This window comes from Sciurus vulgaris (genome assembly GCF_902686455.1).
Source record: "Sciurus vulgaris genome assembly, chromosome: 1".
NCBI classification, from domain to species: domain Eukaryota; kingdom Metazoa; phylum Chordata; class Mammalia; order Rodentia; family Sciuridae; genus Sciurus; species Sciurus vulgaris.
In genome coordinates this window covers 58851818-58867063 of record NC_136461.1, presented here as the reverse complement: position 1 = coordinate 58867063, position 15246 = coordinate 58851818, and the positions used below count along the sequence as shown (strand labels likewise).

Sequence of the window (15246 nt, the reverse complement as noted above, 5' to 3'; positions counted from 1 at the left end):
TTTTTTAAAAATGCAGTAAGTTTTTTAAATGCCTTAAATAAGGGCTGGGAATGTGGCTTAGTAGTGCAGTATTTGCCTAGCATCTACAAAGCCCTGAGTTCAATTGTGTGTACTACAATAAAAAGCATTTCAATTAAATTCATTTTAATTAATACATAAAAACATAAAACTTGTAGATATTAAGCTGGTACTATGTGATGATCTCATGTTTCTACACATATACACATTATGTAATGCTTAAATCAGATTAAATCTACCGTCTCAAAAATTTATCATTTCTTTTTGGTGAAAATTTTTAAAATCCTTTCTTCATGTTTTTGAAATGTACAGTACATCATTGTTATCTATGGTCACCTGCTAGGCGAAAGCACACCCAAACTTCTTGCTGCTAACTAACTCTAGCTTTGCACCCGTTGACAACCTTTGCCCATGCCTCTTCCCTCACCTCCACTGCCTCTGGTCACCCCCATTCTGCTTTCAACCTGTATGAGATCAACATTTTTAGACTCCACATATAATTGAGAGCATGTGGTACTTGCTTTTCTGTATCTGGCTTATTTCACTTAACATGATTATTTCCAGTTCCATCCATGTTTTCACAAATGACAGGACTTTATCTTTTTATGGCAGAATAGTATTCCATTGTGTATCTGTACAATATTTCCTTTATCCATTCATCCATAATGAACATTTCCATCGTTTTTATCTCTTGGCTATTAAAAATAGCACTACAGTGAACATGGAAGTGTCCATGTCTCTTCAAGATACTGACAATTTCCTTTGAATATATCTCCAAGAGTAGGATTTTTGGATCATGTATTAGTTCTATTTTTAATTTTCTGAGGAACCTCCATACCGTTTTACATAATGGCTACCCCAATTAACATGCCCAGCAACACTGTGCACATTCTTACCAGCACTTTTTATCTTTTATCTTTTTGATAATAGCCATTCCTACTGGGGTGAGGTAATATCTCATTGTGGTTCTCTGATTTGCATTAATCTAATGATTCTTGTCTTTGAGCAATTTTTTATAGACCTCTTAGCCATTTGTATGTTTTCCTGTGATAAACACCTTCTTAAGCCTATTGCCCATTTTCAAATCAGGTGTGTTTGTGTGTGTTTGTGTGTGTGCATGCGCACATGCATACTATTGAGTTTTTGGAGTTCCAAGTACATTCTGTATCTCAACCCCTTATCAGATGCATACTTTCCAAATATTTTCTCCCATTCTGTAGGTTGTTTCTTCACTCTGTTGATTGTTTTCATTGCTGTGCAGAAGCTTTTAATGTAATCTCATTTACCAATTTTTGCATTCCTTTCCTGTGCTTTTAGGGTACTGTCCAAAAATATCTTAGATCATTCCAATGTCCTCATGTATTTCCCTATGCTTTCCTATAGAAGTTTCTTTTCTTTTCTTTTCTTTTCTTTTTTTTTTTTTTTTTTTTTTTGTACCAGGGCTAGAACTCAGTGGCACTCAACCACTGAACCACATCCCCAGCCCTATTTTGTATTTTATTTAGAGACAGGGTCTCACTGAGTTGCTTAATGTCTCACTGTTGCTGAGGCTGACTTCGAACTGGAGATCCTCCTGCCTCAGCCTCCCAAGCCACTGGGATTAAAGGTGTGCGCCACCCCGTCCGGCTTCCTATATAAGTTTCTTAATTTCATATTTTTTAAATCCCTTATCTTCATCTAAATAGCTAAGTCAAATGTTTTCATTCATCATTCAGCAAATAATTACTAATCAACTAAAATAGGTTTTTAATTTGTTTTTTTTGTTCCACTGTTTGAGATATTAAAGGTAGAGATAGATAAGACACAGTCCCTACTCTCAGGGAGTATACTCTTTGGAAAGAAAATGCATACTAAGAAATGAGAAAATAATAGGATTCTACAGCAAGTTTCTTCTAAAGGTTCTCAAAACACACAGGCATGTGTGATCTATGTTGCTAACGTGTTTCAATAACGATTTCATGAAAGAAGCAACATTTTAGTCTGGGTCTTAAAAGTTAAAGATAATACTCCGGGGGGGGGGGGGAATTTATTGTGGAAAGGCTTAGAATTCAGAATGTTAAAAAGCACGACGTCAGACGCGAACAGCTCCGCTAGAGTAGGCCGAGCCTGCGGGGAGGCCCTGTGCTCGCGGCCCGGCTGGGGCCCCCGCTCCCGGAAGCCGAGCGGCCCAGCCGGGCGGCGACTCCCGCGGCGCGGACGCTGGCGCCGGGGCGAGGGGAGGCGGCGAGTGAGCAGGCCCGGAGGCCCTCGGCCGCGTCACCGCAACCCACATGGCTCCCGGAGTGGGGCGCGGCCTCCAGGGTGCTGCCTCACGACCGCAAGTGTGAGGAGTGCGCACCCGAGGAGGCTGCGCGGGCCGCGGAAGTGTGCCGAGAATGCGGCTCCCGCTACTGCGGCCGCCACGCCGAGGCGCACAGGCGCAAGTTCCCCGGTCACCACCTGGCCCAGTGCCTCCCTGGCGCCCGGGCCCGGACCTCGCGAGCCGGCGGGGAGGGGCCCGGAAGGAGGAGGTCGGGGCCTCGGTGGAGCCGCAGCGGGAGGCAGAAAGCCAGACGGAGGACAGTGAGTCGGAGGAGGAGAGCGAGACGGAGCGAGAGAGTGAGGACGAGAGCGAGGAGGAGAGTGAAGAGGACACTGAGGAAGAGCCAGAGAGCGAGACGGAGGAAGACGACCACGAAGGAGAGTCCGTGGCGGAAGGAGAAACCGCGGCAGAAGGCGAATTTGACCGAGAAGCAGAAATGAAAGCAGAGAGCGTGTCCGAGAGGAAGACGTGCGCGGACCACTGGCTTGATTGAGCACCCACTGCCAGAAAGATGGGCCGCTCATCTGTGTCCTTGGGGCTCACCAGGACTACCAGCTCTACACTCCAGACGAAGCCTTGGCAGAACTAATAAGCAAAGACTCCAGCAGAACGAAGGAAGCCCTTATAGAGTTGGTGGAAAAGTTAAAGGTCAAGAGTTCAGATCCTAAAGTAACTCGGGACCAGATGAAGGTGTTTTTACAAGAAGAATTTAAGAAAGTTCAGAAAGTGGTTGCTGATGAGGAGCAGAAGGCTGTTCATCTAGTGGATATCGTGAATGTAATGGACACAGCTCATCTACCTGAGATACTGGCAGACATTCAGTCCCGTGTGGACAGGCAGACGACTCAGACGGCCCAGGCCAAGGAAGAACTTAATACCGCGAATGAGTCAGCTGAGCCAAAGGCAGAGAGTGCCTTGGAAGGACCCAGTGGTGCCAGTGAGGAGAACACATGACGGCTTGCCATCAGAGTGGAAAACCACCCCTTCCCTTGTGTATATACAATGGCTTCTGATTTCTGTGAAGACTGCCCAACAATAAATGTACTTCCACTGGATATATCCCCAGATCCACAGCAGGCACATATCTCTCCAAGGAATGATCAGTTTTATGCTTACTATGTATTTCTCATTCTGTTGTTGCAATAGGTCAAGGAAAGGGCTCTTTTGATCAACCAGGAGCAATTAAGAAGGCTCCTTCCCCTCAATGGCTGCTTTGAACTTACTCAGGAAAGCCAGCTCTGTAATACTGTGTAAGTCAACAGTATCACCTGATTAGTGATCTAGAATGATCACGAAAGGAAATTAGAATTTTTTGCCTGTCTGCAAACAAAAACCTACTTCGTTCACACTGAAGCATTAAAGAAATGAGGACAGAGTAGGACTCTATTGACCCATGTCCACAGTCACTAATAGTCCAGTTCTACCTTGGTGAAAATGTGGTGCCATGAATTAGGATGGATGACCTGAAAATGAAGTTGGAGAAAGAATTAAAAGCTAGAAAGAGACAGATATTTTTAGCATATGAGGTTATCCAGGACTTCAGATTCAGAATTCAGTGCTGTGGAAATGAAAAAAAATGAAGATGTGGAAAGGAAATGATCTGAGTATGGGGGTTGGGTGCAGAAATGAGGATCAAAGGAATCTGATTAAAAGTTGAAATTTTTTTTTTAAGAAACATGACATCTTCAGGAAATAACTAACAATTCATTATACTTACCTGGATAATAATTTGTCAGCAGAGATCATCAACTGCAAGTTATCTTAAGAAACCAGAAAAATATCCTGTTAAATCAAGCAAAGACAAATTTATTGCTTACTGCATCCAGGGAGGCCACTTAGTATCTCAACAGAATCTTAGTTGTATCTTGCAGGAGAAAGGGGATTTGAAAAGCATTGTCTTTAAGACTGTAGGATCTAGTTTAAGGCATGCCACTACTTTCAGTGACTTGATCTGCTGAACCAAGTTTATAGTATAATAATATAGATGAATGGACATGGTAAAGGCAGGATTTGGAAAAGTCTTTGAAGAATAAACCATCAACAGCTACAAGATCTATTATTCTGAATGGAGGCTATTTACTTAATGAGAACAAATCAGTTTTTAAGATAAATTCAGGAGGTTCTGAAATAACCGATAGTTACTTGCAACTTCATCTTCCTGGGAAGGATTTCTGTGATACTAAAGTTAGGTTAACACCGAGGTTGAAAATAAAATCACCTTAATGTAGACAGTGGGCTGGATGTAGATGGCTTCATGTGTCCACAACAGATGATTTTTGAAATAGAATGTGAGGCTGAATATGGCAGTCGTTTTATACCATTTAAAGAATTTGACATGGGGTGGGGGGAAGGAATGAAAGGATCAAGTTTGGGCCTGTGCTAAAGTGCTTTGCAAAAGAAGAAATTCATCTAATTCTACCAGCAATCCTAAAGAAAGTAATTATTTTACCCATATTTCAGATAATATGAGCCTTAGGGAGATTTTATTTTAAAAATAATCTTTGCCCAATGTCTCTTAAGGAGTGGTGGAGCCAGATTTCAAATTCAGTAACTAAATCCTTTTCTTCCTTCTTCATTTATCTGCTCATGAAACACTTCGGTTTTTTAAAACCTACAATATGTCAGGCACTGTTTTAGGCAATGGTAATATCCTAATTAACATGGTATAAATGTTCTGTAGCTTCTTGGTGTTTATAATTTAGAGGGGAAAAAGAGACGATATGGACAAAGAAGATAACTTCAGGCATCTAAAATTAGAAACTTTCCTGGTATCATTAAATATAGATACCTAGATTAGATGACATTTTAAATCAGCACATCAGTATAGAGTTGGCAAAATCAGGAAGGCTGAGAATCCTAACAGTTTTATGCATCAAATCAGTGTATGACAGGGGGGTGAGATCCAGGCCCAGAGGGGAGGGGGAGAATAGAGTGCTTCCTCCACTGTGTAGGCATTTTGCAATATTTCTCAATTTCTGGCCTACATCAATCTGTGTGGGTTTCTGCAAATTTCAATTTCCCAACCTTCTGAGCCCATTGTCCAAAACCACCTATTATTTTTTTTTCTGTGAATGAACAAGAAGTAGTCATGTGATCAATATCTGTTCAGTCATTATCTAAGACAGCCTCCCAAAGAAATATGGCTTACTATCTATGGGTCATTTCCTTAGTGAAAAATGTCTCCACTTTGGAAGTTTTGGTGAGTCTTTTTCCCTGAGTAACCCAGTTGTTCATCTATGGCTGAGTGATGGGGGTTTAGTGATTCAGGGCTTCTAACCCACCTTTCTTAGGGCAGAAGTTGGTCACCTGATTCTCTCTGGGAGTATAAATAATGATACCTGGCATTTACAAAGGCACTTCTCATGCAGTTATATTGTTTTAATATAGCACAGTTAAGAAAATGATGTAAAAAGAGAGTAAACACCATCCTCTAACATCTCTGTGCCCAGCAATAAAGTATCACATATTCTAATTCCAACCCCTCTGTTCTTCCCACTGTTCCAATGCTAACATTCCTTTACAGTCCCCCATAGAGGAAAAAAAAAAAATGCCATACTTAACTAAGCTCTTATTTTTAGTATCTTCATTCTTCTACTACCACTGTTTTATAAATGTAATATTATTAATGCTCCCCCATCATTAATTACAGACACCGTCCTTAGTCCTATTGATCTCCATATGACTGGTTGACTGCTGACTACATATCTTAAACTAGACCTTGGCCATAATCAGGAGATAAGATTTTGCATTAAGAAGAAAATACCTACACATACCTCTCTGAGCAGAGAGTTCAGTGAAACAAACTTGGAAATATACTTCCCACTCAGATTAAAAAAAAAGATCATTAGAGAAGAAATCTATTCCTCCTCAATAAACTTTACTTTGACATCTTTACTTTGATGTCTTAAAGTATTAAGTTTTTTTTCTTTGGGGGAATACCAGGGATTGAACTCAGGGTCACTCAACCACTGAGCCACATCCCCAGTCCTATTTTATTTTATTAGTTTAATAGTTTTCTATTTTATTTAGAGACAGGGTCTTACTGAATTGTTTAGCACCTCGCTGTTGCTGAGGCTGGCATTGAACTCCCAATCCTCCTGCCTCAACTTCCCAAGCCTGAGATTACAGGCATGCACCTCTGTACCCAGTTAAAGTATTAAGTATTTAGCCAATTATTGAACTTGAGGTAAACTTTCCACTGAAATAGAGATAGCAAAATAAGCCTTAAGACCCAATTTTAATAAGGATGAAAAATAAAAATATAATCAGCAATTTTTGTTAAGATCTTAAAAGTCTTATAAACGTCATTTTCATTCATCTTTTTGGTCCCAATATGTTACTGAGGAGAGTAAATGTTTGACTTCCTCTATAGTTACTTTAGCTTAATTTATTTTGCACACTGAAAGTAAACCTGGTAATGCCTCAGTATTAAAGTTTTACACTGATATTCAAGTATATTCAGTTCATAGATCATAATTTATATGCCTCCTTAAAGTATTCACAAAAAAATAAAACAATAACATTGATGCCTAAATGAGAAGCAGTATACTCAGGAAAGAAAAAAACAGCTAAATAGGAAAAGAAGAGCCCTTTAGTGTACACACACATGTGCGCGCACGCGCACGCGTACACACACACACACACACACACACACCCCTACCTGGCCTTCCTCTAATTTACTAGCACCATGTTTGCTTTCCTCCACTAGACAAGAGCTTCCCTTCCACCTTGCAACCAGCATCCAACCAAGAAGTTGCAGTCAATATGGAGAAACTACCCACACTTGAAAGCAGGTGCCCTTTGCTCTTGTTTCTGATCTTTTCTCAAGTCCCATAGAATCACCAGAAGATTAAATTCACAAGTTCTCTTCTATCTTTCTTTTCTGATAATTCTTTCAAAATTTTTATTATGGTAAAATACACATAACAGAATTTACCATCTTCTTTTTTAAAATCTTTCTCATTATTATTAGTGTTCTCCCTTTACAGTATAATATTCCTTAGTGAATATTTTTTAATCTTGCTCCACACGCAGGGAACTTTTTCAGCTTATTAGTTCAAATATTTCTTCTAGAAAATGCTAAACAGAAGTTTTCGGAACTGGTTTGCAGGAAAAGTGTGGAAAATTTTGGATATACTGGATGGAGAAGCCTTTAATATTATACACAGAGTTGAATGGGTGATTCTGGTGGGAGCTGAGACCAGAATGCTTATAAGAATATAGACAGTAAAGACAGTGCTCACAGTGTTTCAGAGAAGAATAGGGACTATACTGGAAATTCGTATCACATTGTGGCAAAGAACATGTCTACTTTTTGTCCAGGTCCTGAGATTTTGTGTGAGACTGAATTTAAAGATGGTGGATTAATTAATCTGGTGGAGAAAATTTGAAGGCAACACAACATTCAGATGGTGGCATGGGTGTTGCCAGCAGCTTTTAGCCAGATTATGAGAATTGGAAGCAAAGGGCAGACAGGAAAGATTGGAAAAGCTCAAGAGCTTTGAAGAGCCCCCAAAGCTCTAACTTTGACCATAGAAGGAGCACACATAATGTTGTACCTGAGTAGGTTGTGGTTATTGAAGAGATTACCACTACTAAAAAGAATGTAAGTACTTTGCACAGACATAATTGAAAGATACCATGAGGGTATCTCATGAATCATCAAGACCCCACTTATTGAGGACTTAAAGGTGTAGAAGTAAAACTCATTTAAGGGACCTCAGGGGCACCCTGCCCACATGCCTAGAAAATTGTTTCCCCAGGATTTGTTTCACTATGCTTAGCTGCCCAGGTGCTCAGAGGTCACTAAGTCATGGTCCAAAAGGGCTCAGCTACTGCTGGAGCTGGCTCAGACCTTGGTGTCATCCATATGATGCTGGTTCTGCTGGAATGCGGGATGCTGGAATTATGGGTCATGGAGGCTTCTAATGAGATTTCAAAGGAAGGCCTGAGAGGTCAGGAAAAGTATAGCACGGTAAGAATCCTTGTAGGCTCTCTCTGAGAGGGTAATGTATGAAGCTGTGAAGGTGAAGCCAAAACCAGAATGAGACCCCAGGACCAAAGATATGCCAGTAATGTGAACTCTGCCAAACAAAGCTGCTGGCTGCAGAAAACTAGACTGAGAGTCCCTGTGTGCTACAACAGACAAGGCCAAAGATGCAGGACTGCCCAAGTCCTTTGGAGAGCACATACCACTGCCATGTGCCCCAGATGCTGGATGTGGGGCTATAGCATTTGTTTGCCAAGCTGTGTTTTGGTCTCGTTATGGTTCCATCCCTTCTTTCTCTGCCTTATTCTTCCCTTTTGGAACAGAACTGTTTACTCTGTGCCATTGTATTTATGTAATTTGATTTTGATTTTACAGTGCTCACAGCCAAAAGTTTACCTTGAGTCTTAGATAAGACTTCAGACTTGGACTTTTGTCAAGACCAGAACCATTAAGACTGTGGGATTCTTGGAGATGAATTAAATGCATTTTGCATTATGAAATAGGCATTAACTTTGGGGTACCAGGAGCAGAATGTTATGGTTTGAATATAAAATGTTCTACCAAATCTGTGTTAATGCATGAGTATTCAGAGGCAAAATGATTAGGTAGAAACTGTAGGCATGTATGTAGAGGAGGCAGGTCACTGGGAGCATGCCCTGAAAGGGTTCATCTGCCCTGCAGCCCCTTCCCCCACATTCTTTCTGCTTCCTGGCAGCCAAGAGCTGAGAAACTTTCTTCCACCACACATTTTTGCCATGATGTTCAGCCTCGATTCAGGCCCAGAGCAAAGGATCTGCCTGACCATGAACTAAACCTCTGAAACTGTGAGCCAAAATAAACTTTTCCTCTTCTTAGTTGTCTTTCTTGGGCATTTTGGTTACAGCACTGAAAAACACAGGATTGAATATGTGACTTTCAATGCCTCAAGCAAGGGGTTTTCATTTTATTGGAGTTCTATAAAAATTTGAATAATAACTAAACAGTTTCATAGGTGTACACCATTGCCAAAAACACTTTTTATATGAATAGATAATTTTGCATTTTCCCAAGTATATTATTAAAATTTATTTTCTTAACATGTGTATAGATGTATGTATCCATCTGTCTGTTGGTCTGTGAACAATATAAAGGAGGAATGTAAATCAAATAGTGGATACTTGGCTATTTTGTATCATTAAACAAAGCAGACTAATGTGGGTAGATTTCAAAACTGCAGTATATTATAGTGAAAGGGGATAAGCTATGAAGTCATAAATGCCTCCATTAAATTCTGGATCTATGTTCATTATTTTCTTCTTTTCTTTAGTCAAAATTTTCTACCCTGTAAAATAGAAGATTATTCTGATTCTGTAGGACTGAGGTATGATTAAAATAATTTACATTAGGCATTTATATGATGCCTCATATTCTTAGTACATAATAATCTGTTCTTCTAGAAAGAGGGAAATATAAAGTTTTTATTTCTTTTTTAATGAAGCTGCTTGAAGAACAGAAAGCCCTACCATAAAATGACTGTAAAGTGTACAAAATTTAATGAGAGTGGAAAATATTTGGCACATAAATATATAGTAGTCCTTTCTTAAATACAAATAGTAGTCCTTTCTTAAAAAGGTCTGCTGCTATGTGTCACAAGCCAGAGAGGTTAAGCACTTTCCTCCCCATGGTAAAAATGTATTTGTGGTCTAACATAGGTCTGTCATTTGCTGATAACACCTATTGTAGTGCCTTGCTCATAGAAGATGCTCTACAATGGTTTCTGGAAGGAACTGTGAATTCTTTGCTGCTAGACTGGGGTCTGTGTTCTTTCACTTTGTTCTAGTGTTCCCTCATCAGTTTCCTGTGGCTGAGCTCCCCATCCTATGAGATGCTGCACCCTAAGCAGCCGAGAATGGTTCACATGTCCAGAGACCCTGATCCCCTGAGCAGCCACACAGGGTACGGGAAGCTGCAGCAGCCTCTTTATGGCTTTCTCAGTGTTGGTGTTCTGACATGAAAAAGATGGGGAAGCGTGTCCTTCTTGTAATCTTTCCTAACTACACACATGTGTTTAGTATATAAACCAGAATTTACATGTATCTGTCACAAATGCTCACCCTATTCCAAAACATAATAAAGGGAACTTGTGGGAAATATGTGTGCTGTGTGCACAAAACAAAAAGGGAGGGAGGTCATCTACACAACCTTTTTAAAGGCAAGTTGCTGGCTCTCTCTTGTAGAGAATCCCTTTGAAATGGGGCCTGAATTGTATTCATCTTTATGTTGCCTCCACATCCTTCCTGCTAGAAAAGTGGAGTGAATCTTTTTGTGAGTTTGGGTGACAAACTCAACAACTATTTTTATTATGAACTTGACCCTTATCTCAAATTAAATGAGTTTTCTTACATTATTTTTCAAGTATGCCATGCTGCAATTCAGTATTTCCCACGCTTGAGGAAAGGCAACCCATTATAACTCTGTTAGCAATTTCAAATAGGCAGTATCTGGATTATCATTTGTGAACATGCATGTATTTACGGAACACCCAGAGGGAAATCCACTTTCCATTAGCTGCTGACTTGGTCTTTCTACTCTAAGCCCCCAAAATTCCATGGCAGCTGTCCTTTGGGATTTGCCCGTTAACTATCAAACCAAAGCAACACTTGAGATTTCTACATTTGTGATTTTAAAACAAAAATCCAAAAGTTGGATTTGAAATGATTAAATCTTTAGTATGAAAAGTAGACACCATTTGGCTCAGCCAATTTACTTACATCACATTTACAAGGATGGATTATACAGCAGAGTTCTGAAAGCGACTCAAATCCTTCCTCATTAGAAACTAGTGAGCACCTAGGCAGGAGTACCATGCGGTGAAAATAAAGGCTCTATCACCAGACAGGGCTGTGTTTGATTATCTTGCCAATAACCTTGCAGCATGAACATAGGAATTTTAATTAACACATCTGTAGAGTGAGAAATAATAAAGTTTCACTTCATAGAATGATTTGAGAATTAAATGAGACAATATGCAGAGTGCTTCATGAACTTGATTTCATTTAATCCTCACAGGAATGTTAAGATGTAGATGCTATTGTTTCGTTTTTGTTTTACAGACAGGAAAACTGGCATTTTAAAGAGTCACTTTTCCAAATGTTATGCTGTCCTAAGTGTCAAAGGTATTTGCTTTTGACAACTATCTCAACGGTTATATCTTTGTATTTTCTTAACAGCAAAGATAAGAAGGTAGCAAGTTACTCTTTCCTGTTTCTACAAATACTCAGCATTGTGTGAAATACAAACCAGAGTTTCTTGTAAAGCTGGTCCAAAGAATGGCAATGGGCTCAGTAAAACGGAAGAATGCAAGAGGGTTTTACAATTCCCTAAGAGAGGGAAACAGGCAACTCAACTTTTAAAAGGTTGTGTAGATGACTTTTTATGTGCCCACACAGCACACATATTTTCCACAGTTCCCTTTAATGTTTTTTTGGAATATGGTAGAACATTTGTGACAGATAACATGTAAATACTGGTTTATAGACTAAGTGAAAAATTATAAATAATCTTAAGAAAGGAGAAAAATGATAACCCATCAAAATCTCTCACTGAAGCATCCTAGATGAAGGCTTGAAGCAGCATAGGCTCACTTTACTTTTACAGCTGGGCCCAGTGCTGGGGCTGAACACCCTAGAACTGGGACTTTCTACACCCTTCCCACTACAATGGAGATGAAGAGTAGCTACGAATGGTTCCCAGAGCTTACTTTTGATGTTGTTGTTCTTTTTAGTCATACATGACAGTAGAATATATTTTGACATATCATACATACATTGAGTATAATTTCCTATTCTTGTGGTGGTACATGATGTGGAGTTACACTGGTCGTGTATTCATATATGAACATAGGAAAGTTATGTCCAATTTGTTCTCCTATCTTCCCCATTCCCATCCCTACTCCCTTCTACCCATTTCCTCTGTCCAATTCAGTGAACCTCCACCCTCACCACCATCTATTGTGAGTCAGCATTTGTGCACCAGAGAGAACATTTGGTCTTTGGTTTTGGAGGGATTGACATTTCACTTAGCAAGATAGCCTCCAGTTCCATCCATTTGCCTACTAGCAAATGTCTTATTTTTGTTCTTTTTGGCTGAGTAATATTCCATCATGTATATGCACTACGTTTCCAGATCTTACTTTTAAAGAAGGAATTCTTTTTGGAATTCTATTTCTTTTATTTACATGTCAAACAAAAACTAAAGCCTTGGTGCTGGGGAAAAAAAAAAAAAGACATATTGTAAACTTTTGCAGTTTGTAAAATAAACTAGGTACTTCACATATAATAATCTATGCATCTGTTTACATTATGTGGGTTTGCATAGCCATGAATCATCATTTCTGGACTGGTGATCTAAAATTGTATATACATTTTTATATTTAGCCTCTGTGGCTATTTCTCACTTTCCCTTCAGATACATGATGAGAATTGTTTTCAATTCAAATCATCTGATATTTTCTGAAGGTACTCCCCTTTCTAATCCCCCTATTATTATAGTTGTAAATGTGACTGCTGCATAAATTAGTGATGAATTAGACTGGCTCATCTTTCAGCCTCAAAAGAAGAGCTATAACTCAGGAATGAATCACAGCTTTTACCCATGAGTCAGCCTCTTCCTCAGCACAGTAAACCATCATTTTGATTTTACTCTTCCACTAGGATAGAGATACGAAAATTATATCTGTTCATGCAAAAGTTGGTAACTCTTTTTGCCTGCATACATTGATATTTGGAGCTATCATATGCTTCTTTTTATTCAAGGTTACTTCCTCTACTTGAATGGAACAGAAGTTATTGATGGATCAAAGAGGCCAGTTGCAATAAGCTCCACCTCATTTTCCCATCTTATATTCTGAAGATAGGATGGTCCATGACTAAGGAAGTGATATGTCAATGCTATACATTTCTTTAACTATAACCCTGTATCTGACAACCTCTCAGGTAACCAAAATACCTGAGAAGAACAACTTAGAGGAAAAAAATTTATTCTGGCTTACAGATTCAGAAGTTCAGTCCACGGTTGGCTGACTCCTCTACTCTGGGATAGAAGAAGATGGTAGAGGAAAGCTCAGCTCAAACAAAAACTAGAGAGAGAGGGAGGGGGAGCACAGGATATAAACCCAAAGACACAACCCCAGTGACCCACTTCCTCAGCCATGACCCACCTGCCTAGAGAGCCCACCCAGTTAGTCCATTCAAATTGTTAATTCATCAAATGGATTAATCTACTGATTAGGGTACAGTTCTCATAATCTAATCATCTTATCTCTTATATTAACACACAAGCTTTTGAGGAACACCTTGTATCCAAACCACAATATACCCCTCAGCTAAGAGCTGAAAATGAACCATCTCTCTTTTTGCTTCATTTTTCAAAGTAATAGAAATAAGACATCATGGTATTTCTAAGATTAGGTCTAAAATTATGACATCACACTTTCTGATTCATGCATATATTCCTTCCCAGGAAAAATATAATCATCAAGATATTTTTATTTATTTTTAGCTCAAATATTTTTCAGGGTTAAAACAGCAATAACAGAAGTTCCAAGATATCATAGGTAGAATCTACCCATGAGAAATATTTTCATAAATATGCTATTTGAGGCAACACCAAAAGTCCTCTAAGAGACCTTTGAATATCTACACGGAACATCAAATGCCACTTAAAAATTAAAACTTCAGCACTTTCTCATTCCCAGGACTTCAACTTTCCATGCCTTATCCACGGACACTGTCTACCGTTGATGCCCTACCTAGATTCTAACTCTACTGTTTTCATCTTCATCCCGCTTTTCAGATTGACTCTTACGGTCATCTTTCTCAGTTCAAGCTTGCTTCCCTCTTGAACAGGATTTTGATTTTGATTCTACTTCTGACAGTGCTTATCAATAGGATCCCAGCAGTTTCTTCGTTTTGTTTTGTTTTTGGTTTTTTAGATCTGTGAGTAGTTATCCTCTCCAATTTGGCTTTGGCTCTGATAATGACACGACTTCTCAAAAGAAAGAAGGGAAGACAGAAAAGGGAGAAAGGAAAGAAAGAAGGGAAATATATATATCAAATATAAATGTATTAATAAGCGTACCTGAACTTAAAAAAAGATCAGGGATTGGTTTTAAAATGAAGCAATATCAGAGTAGCCTTCATAGGATTTCATTAATGGAACTCCCACTCTACCATCACCACTAGTACTTATTTCTTTTTCCTGTTTTTTTTTTTTTTTTTAATGCCAATTGTTTATTTGGAGGGCAAGATTATATAGAGGAGACTTCTTATTTTCCTTTCATTTCTGTTGTTGTTATAAACTGCAGGCATTTTTTACAAAATAACTCAAAAAATGGGTAAATAAGTCAAGTTTTGTTTTTCAGTTTTGTTTTTATTTATTTCTAATCCACATTTTGTCAGGTACTGTTTCCTGACATGTGTTGAAATGTGAGATCAGTTGGGAAATTTTCTCAACTCCTCTTACTTCCCACAGGACCTGGGGAACTTACCACAGTAACTTTGATTGTCATTCTGAGCTGAAATGTTCTGTCCATGCTTCTTTATCCCTCAAGCAAAAAGTACTCCTTCTCAAAATTCACCACAGGTCACTGTTAAAGACCATGCTCCCAAATATCAGGTTCTATCACTTTTTGTTAATAGATAAAGTTTCAGAAAAATGTAGACCTGGATTCAAATTCCAGGCCTGATGTGATATGAGGAATATTTCTTCATCTTGTAAAAACAATAACAATAATACTGTTACAAGATTAAAATAAGAGAGGCATGTGCAAATGCACACATTAAAGTGCTCAGGATTTAGTGTGTGCTAAATAGATACAACATACTCCTTCTCTCAGTAAGTAAAGGACAGACCAAGTTCACTGTCATTATGCTACTGATGTATTCTGCATCCAGATTTT

At 39.0% G+C, this 15246-nt stretch overlaps 1 protein-coding gene across 1 annotated transcript in view; it reads left to right on the top strand.

The window, feature by feature from the left end:
- The window catches only part of LOC306653965 (tripartite motif-containing protein 44-like), a gene marked incomplete at its 5' end in the record, with an annotated part of 35725 nt that extends 32405 nt beyond the window's left edge, over window positions 1-3320 (top strand). Inside the window, 3 exon segments of the mRNA XM_079127143.1 lie at window positions 2113-2518; window positions 2521-2808; window positions 2811-3320. Coding sequence (XP_078983269.1) covers window positions 2113-2518; window positions 2521-2808; window positions 2811-3274 — 1158 coding nt within the window. The 3' untranslated portion in view covers window positions 3275-3320.
- Between the last annotated feature and the right edge of the window lie 11926 nt (window positions 3321-15246).